General features: G+C 56.9%; 1 protein-coding gene across 1 annotated transcript in view; it reads left to right on the forward strand.

The window, feature by feature from the left end:
* Window positions 1-6,488: 6,488 nt before the first annotated feature.
* Window positions 6,489-7,332, forward strand: part of KLHL17 (kelch like family member 17) — a gene marked incomplete at its 3' end in the record, with an annotated part of 5,290 nt that continues 4,446 nt past the window's right edge. Inside the window, exon 1 of the mRNA XM_057387824.1 lies at window positions 6,489-7,228. Within this exon, the coding sequence (XP_057243807.1) occupies window positions 7,018-7,228 (211 nt within the window). The remainder of the gene's footprint in view (window positions 7,229-7,332) is intronic.

Consider the following 7,332-nt stretch of genomic DNA (forward strand, 5'->3'; position numbering starts at 1 on the left):
CGCCGTTTCCAAAGGTTTTGGCACAACTGGTGTCGCTTCCAAATATTTCCCGAGGTTTGGATGGGCCGATGGGCTCTGTCTGCACCGCGGCGTCATCTGCGGGCCGGCAGCATCCCTGTGCCCTCCTTCCCTGTCCTYTGCCAAGTCCTGGCGAGATCCCGCTGGAAGAGGGAGAAGCCGCAGCTCCGTGAGCCCCGGCAGCAGCCGCAGAGCGGGGCCGGCCTGGCCGCTGTCCCTGCCCTCGGCGGAGCACACGGGGCTCGCTGTTGGTGCTGAAGGGCACGGGGAGAAACGTCGCCTCGGGTTTTCTGGAAACTTGTGGGGGACGTGGGATGCAGTTTTTTTTTTTTTGTTTTTTTTGTGGCCTCTGCAGTGGCTGTCAGGGCAGAGGGCTCTCCTTGAGCCACAGCGTCGCTGCTGCTGGAGCTGGAGCTGGAGCTGGTCCCGGGAGCTCGGGCCAGGCTGGCAGCTGGGCTGGTTCTGCTGCCTGAGCAAATGCCTCCCTCTCCGGGGAACGGCAGCCCTGGCACCCTGGCATGGAAGGAGAAGGTGTCTRTCCCTGCTCTGTGTGCCCCCAGCCCGGCTCCCGTGCCAGGAGCAGTGCCCCTTCTTGGATGGCTCTGTGCAGAATTCCTATCCCCCTCTGCCTTCTGCTGCCCCACAGCACTATTTCGGGGGGCTCTGCATTGCTGGAGGTGATCCTGCAGTGATTCAGCAACACGTGGATGTTTCTGGGTCCCTTTTGCCCCAAGAGGTGCTGGTTTGTCACAGTTTCAGTGTTTTGGGGCTCACTGACCCCTCAGTGTCCGCTGGCCTTTGGTTTTCATCCCTGCAGCCAAAACGAACCCCTCTCTGCCCTCCCTTCCCTCTGCACCCCGAGTTTCTCTCCTGACCCGTGAACATCTGCTGGAAATCCTTTATTCAGCAGTGAGTAAGACTCAGGGAGATGTTGGGTGTAGARATCTGAGTTTCCTTCCTGAAGCCCGGAGTGATTAATGAATCACAGCAAAGAGCAGCTCATTCAGAGCGCACCAGGAGCTGGCAGGCGGAACAGGCACCTGCTCTCTTGGCTCCAGAGCATCCAAATGGAGCTGCTCCTGAGCATCTTGGGGAGCTGGGATGGTCCCTGGTGCTTCCTGTCAGCTGAGGTCATCTCGCCGRGGGTGGCGGTGGGACGGCTTTGTTCTGCCAGCACAGACAGCGGCCATCTGCCCCGCTCCCTCTCGCCAGCCTGGCTCTCTGGAGATGGAGTGCAAATCAAAGCAGGTGTCCTCTGAAGGCTGGAGAGCTTCTGGGGACGCTGTTCTGGCTTCTTGTTTGGCTGCATTTCAGACTCAGCAGTTCCAGAAATGCAGCAGCCCCACTGAGGTGCCCCTGGATCTTCTCAGGAGTGGGGCTCTGCCTCCAAACCCTGAGCAGGCAGTTCTGGGGAGGCTTCAGAGGCTTCATCCCCAAAAGGATTCCTGCTCAGGGACAAGAATTCGAGCTCCTCCAGCTGCCATTCCCAGGGTCTGGGACCCGCTGGCCTTGGCAGGTCCCCARTGTGCCAGCGAGCTCAAGGCTGTGGTGTCACATGCTCCTCATAGCTCTGTTCTCGGGGATGTGGCCTGTGCTGCTGCTTGCCAGAAGATGTGAGGGAATTCTTTTGTTTTCTGGCTTGAAAAGTCTTTCCCCACTGCTGCCCAGAAGCTCAGAGCTTGTTCAGGGCAGGAGGGGCAGAGCTGGTCCGGTCTGTGGTGCCAGAGAGGGGCTGGAGGAGGCTTTGGGAACCTCCCTGAATGTGCTGTGGGTGCTGTGGGTGCTGAGCTGGGTGATGCCCGCAGTGACCTCCTCATTTGGAGAGGCAGCAGAATTATTCCCTGTCTGGTTCATCTGTGAAAGATCTTCCTGTCTGCAGCCAGCAGAGCTGAGTTCTTTTTCCTCCTTTCCCTGAAGCATTTTCCTTCTTTCCCTGCTGCTTTTCCCTTCTTTCCCTGCTGTTTTCCCTCCTTTCCCTGCTGCTTTTCCCTCCTTTCCCTGCTGCTTTTCCCTTCTTTCCCTGCTGTTTTTCCCTTCTTTCCCTTCTGCTTTTTCCTTCTTTCCCTGCTCCTTTTCCCTTCTTTCCCTGCTGCTTTTTGCTTCGTTCCCTGCTCCTTTTCCCTCCTTTCCCTGCTGCTTTCCCCTTCTTTCCCTGCTGTTTTCCCTTCTTTCCCTGCTGCTATTTCATTCTTTCCCTGCTGCTGCCCTTCCCTGTAGAGGCCAAGTGGCGTCTCCTGCTGCGTCTCCCCAAATCCATCACTGTGCTGTGACATCAGGGCCTTGCTGAGTGCTGGTGACCCGTTCTGAGCTGTCCCACTGTCCCCTGGAGCCACCAGCAGCTGGCACAGCAGAGAGGGGAAGGGCACAGTCCCTCCTGGAATGGAGGATGCTGCAGAGAGGGAGCTCCCAGGGAGATTTGGGAGCCAAGAATGCAGATGTGCACTGCTCAGGCTGCCTGCCATGGCCTGAGTGCCCTCTCCTTGTGTTCATCTGCCTGAGAAACSAGCTGGGGATGGAAATGTCTGCCACAGGAGAGAGCAGGAATCCCCAGGGATGGGCAGTGCTGGCCTTGGCACCACTGTCTGTGCAGGAATTTGCTTTATGTGATGCTGCCTGTGCCATAAACCAGCCCTGGGTGCCACCCAGGCTCTGTGTCACCCTGCTGGGGACACTGGGAAGGGGAATCAGGACATGACCCACATTGCCAGCCCCTGACAGAGCCAAGGGGTTCCTTTTGCTCATTTTTGGGTGTGTTTTGTGCTGGGCTCTGGGAGCTGCAGTCTAACCCCACGTTTTGCTGAGCATCTCCAGGCAGGAATCCATTCCYRTTCCTTGTTTCTCCTAAACCTGGTGATACATATAGTCTATATTAAAGTGATAAAGTGCTTATAAARTCTATTAATTGRAAACTTTTTATAGCTTTTTTATATGTTATTAATATAAAAATKTAATAACTTATCCCAGGCAGGAATCCATTCCCATTCCTTGTTTCTCYTAAACCTGGGAATTCAGCAGTCCCAAACCTCCTCCAGTCCTGACCCTCACAACCAATTACCTGAAAACGATCCAAATGTTGGTGCGGACACCTCAGAATCCCTCAACCATGGAGTGCTGCTTGGAGCTGCAAAAGTGGGGACAAAATCTGRGTTTGGAGGTGTCTGAAGGAGGGAGAAGCGAGGARAAGRCTGTGGGCACTGWRATGAGGATGCCCCTCYTGGGTGTGACAATRTCCCAGTGCATGGAAACTCTGCCTYGTGCTTCCTCCTCTCCCTTTTTGGGGGCACCGAGACCAACTTTGAGCTTCCAAACCAAACTCCCCGGATTAACGAGGAGCCAGGCTTTAATTAGGAGAGCTCTCCAGCCTCGTGTGCGCAGCAGGGCCCAGCGATGAGAGCCCAGGGAGCTGCTGCCAGCTCTGACGAGGGCAATGTGCTTCGTGCCCTTCTTGCCTGGAGCCAGCTCCATCTCTGCCGTGGAGCTGCCAACCCAGCACAGCTTTTCCCTGTCCTCCCCACCCCCTTGCCGAGGCTCCACATCCTCCCTGGCAGCTTGTCACTTCTCTGCAGATGTCTAGACAGGAGGATTCAGTGCGTGTCAGTTATGCCTAATTCATTTAAAAAAATAAAAAAATAAAAAAAGCCCCAACCCTCGTGGGAGCTGGGGATTCTCAGTCCTGCAGACTCAGCGCTGTCTGTGCTGCCCTGCGCTGCCTCCAGGCTCCCTCGGAGCAGATTAATTCCAGGGATCTGCAGGARCAGCAGGGGCTGGGCGAGGGAAGGCAGGGGCAGAGCTGGCAGARGGAGCAGAAGGAGCAGAGGAGGTTTGGAAGGGGTTTTAGGGCTCCTTGGTCCTGCTCCTCACCCTGATTTTGTGTTCTTGTGCCCACTGGGAGCTGGCAGAGGGTGTCCAGCTCCCCTGGCACTGCCAGCTCCGCAGTCCCAGTTCCCTCTGAAGGCAGTGACACCTCCTTTCCATCCATATTTACAGCCCTGGCCTCTGTTCAGGCACAAAAATCCACCCTGGGCAGCGCTGAGGATCTGCAGCTCCAAGATCTCCCTCTCAGCTCCCTCCCTGTGCCTGTGCGAGCTCCAGCTCCTCCAGGCCGGGCACACGCCGAGCCCGATGTGAGCAGGAGCTGCTGCACACTGCCAGGACCTGGCTGAGCTCCCTGCATGMCTGACAAAGGCCTGGAGCCCACAGAGCTCCCCTGAGCAGGTTTTTGTCWCTGTCACTGACACTGTGACACATCCCCGTGGGGACAGCTGCCTCCTTTAGTGTCTGCTTTGCATCTGGACATGCCCAGCTGAACGTTTCCCATCCTTTCTGATGGTGTTTGTGGTGGGGAAGGCAGCACGAAAGCTGGGAATGCAATTTATTTTGTAATTTCACCCTTTGAAAAAATAAACAATTTGGGATATCCGAGTTTGAGGGGTGAGAGCAGTGCACATCTAATGTAGGTTGTGACAACAGCCCTGGCATTGATTATGGATGAGAAAATGCTGCTGCACKGGGGTCCCCTCTTTTTCCTGCTCCATGCCAGGGCCAGTCTGGCTGTGCTGCTGTGGAGGGCACCGCTCTGTCACCATCAGCACAGCCCTGAAAGGGGAGCTGGCACCACAGTGCCACCTGGCAGAGCTGCTTTGTGCTGCTGTGACACTCGGGGTGAGCCCAGCCAGGGCTTTGTGCCACATCCAGAGGCAGCACTCGCGTGGGAGATGCGGAGCTGTGCACAAACAGCTGATTTTCCGAGGGGGAGGCGCTCAGGGAGGCGGCACAAAGGGATGGGGACACACGGAGGGGAGGGATTTCAGCCTGATTTCATGCCAGGCCTCAGGGCATGGGGGCTGTGCCCTGATCCCTGCCCCGCTATCGCAGCAGCTGCACAGGATGCGTCTGTGTCTGTGCTGCCTCCCAGCCCTCCTGCCACACACAAATCCCCATCCAGCCTGTCAACAAAAAGCCATTCTGCAGGGCCTTCCTGGGGAAAGGGCAGGCTCGGAACTCCTCCCTGGAGGATGCTCTGTTCCCTGTTTATTGCTCAGCACACTTCTTTTCACTCCCAGCAAAATATGGTTTTTTGTGCGGAGAGAACAGGCCTCCCTTTGGGCAGGGATCATTTGCATTAATTAACAGAGCTGTTATGCATGGCCACGCTCTGGCGCAGAGGAGCCAAACAAACGCCGCTTTTTTTTGGGTTTTTTTTTGTGCCATAACCTCTGAGTATTCCAAGGGAGGCAGCGCATCCGTCCCAGCCTGTGGGGACACGTGCACTGCTGCTGCTGCTGCCCGCAAAAATGGTCCTGTGCTTCATCCCAACACTGCTCAGCGTGTCCTGTGGTGCTGTGCTCCCCATTAATGACATCCCACACACCCTCGTTTCCTGGGAATGATGTTTRAACAGGGAAATAAGGAATATTGAGTACTGCCAGTGAGGTGGGGAGCTCTGCACAGGGGTGCTCCATCCCTTTGTCCATGCTGGTTTTGTTCTGATCCCATATAGCAGAAGAGTTTTGATGGGATCGAGTCTTTGTGGGGTGGAGGGGATTGGGGTTGACCCCAAGGCTTCAGCCAACCCCACACCAGGGCTGCAGGAGGGGGGACACTGCCCCATGGGGGTCCTGACACTGCTGCAGATCCAGGAGCTCCCATCCCTCATTCCCAGCCCCCTGGAGAAACGAGGAGAGAGCTTTAGGGCTGGGACATGACTGAAATACTGATGGGGACAAATGTGCTGAGCAGGGCATGGCACAGACAAAGCAGAGAGGCAAACCTGACCATGGGGATAAAGGGGGAAAGCTCTGTCTGTTCCCTGCCCTAAAGCAGCTGTGGGAAAGGACCCCTGGAGCCCGACCCCGACCCTAATCCCAGCCCTCTGCAGCTCAGTGAGGATGTTAAAAACAAAAAAAACCTCCTTTATGTGGGCATCTCATCCAGCAGTGCCCACACATGGGGATAAAGAGGGGATGCTGCAGCTTCCCAAACGGGGGATATGGGAGAACACCACGCTCCCGGGCTCTGCTTTGCTGCCAAGGGCACGGTGGCACCTTGGTGGCTGTCCCTGCTGTCCCTGCTGTCCCTGCTGTCCCCGCTGTCCCTGCTCTGCCTCTGCCGTGTGCCCCGAGCCCTCCCCGCTGCCAGCGAGAGGAGCAATCTCGTAGCACTCCGAGTGATGCAAACAGAAAAGGGCACTGCAGGCTTCTTTCTCCCCGCTCAGCAAACGTGTTTATTCATCTTTTTTTTTTTCCTCCCCCAGACTCTCGTACGTGCTACAACCGCTCGGTAGCGGGGGCTCAGCAGGCACAGGATGCTGGKTTGCTATTTTTAGGCTCGGCAGGGCTGTGTGGAGGTGTGCGAGGAGCGGAGGCTGAGGGGATTCTCTCGCCGCAGGGATGCGGGGGCAGCTCACGAGCTGGGGTTGGATTCCAGCTGCCTTTTTTTTTTTTTCCTGCTGCTCCATCCCCCTCCTTCCTCCTGCTGCTCAGTCATTCCCTCCTCGCTGCCCGGCTTTCGGGTGCTGCTGGCATTTTCGGAGCAGCCTGGATGCAAACGGCACCAGGGGGAGGAAACAGCTCGGCGTGAATAAACGGTGCTTCATCAGGCAGGTTTTGTTTTCCTGGAATCACAGAACGCTGTGCATTGAAAGGGATTGTGAAAAATCAGCCAATTCCACGGGCAGGGCCACCTTCCACCATCCCAGGCTGCTCTGAGCTCCATCCAGCCTGGCCTGGGACACTCCCAGSGATGGAAAATCCATTCCAGAGCCTGCTGTCCCTCACAKGGAAGAATTCCTTCCCTGTATTGAAGCTGAATTTCCCCTCTTTGTTTGAACCCAGATGACATTTCGCAGGCAGAGCTATCCTTGCTCAGWGTCTGTGAGCCGTGCTGGCTCCCACAGCGATTCCCCGGGTTCTGGAGCTGCTCCTGCCCCGATAACTCTTTATTTTCCCCCATCCCAGAGCCGGTGGGAAGGGCAGCCCCCCTTCCGTGCCCGCCGCAGCCATGGAGGGGGGCGTGCAGCTCCTGAACCGCGACGGGCACAGCATCTCGCACAACTCCAARCGCCACTACCACGACGCCTTCGTGTGCATGAACCGCATGCGACAGCGGGGACTGCTCTGCGACATCGTCCTGCACGTGGCCACCAAGGAGATCAAGGCCCACAAGGTGGTGCTGGCGTCGTGCAGCCCCTACTTCCACGCCATGTTCACAAGCAAGTAGAGTCCTCTGTTCCCTGCCGCCAGCTCCGGGCTGTCCCCTCTGTGAATCCCTGCCTGCTCTGTCCCGCTGCCTGTCCTCAGTGCCCTGTGTCATTTC

The sequence above is a fragment of the Malurus melanocephalus genome, unplaced genomic scaffold, assembly GCF_030028575.1.
Source record: "Malurus melanocephalus ecotype Western Australia unplaced genomic scaffold, MMel_1.1 scaffold_1390, whole genome shotgun sequence".
NCBI classification, from domain to species: domain Eukaryota; kingdom Metazoa; phylum Chordata; class Aves; order Passeriformes; family Maluridae; genus Malurus; species Malurus melanocephalus.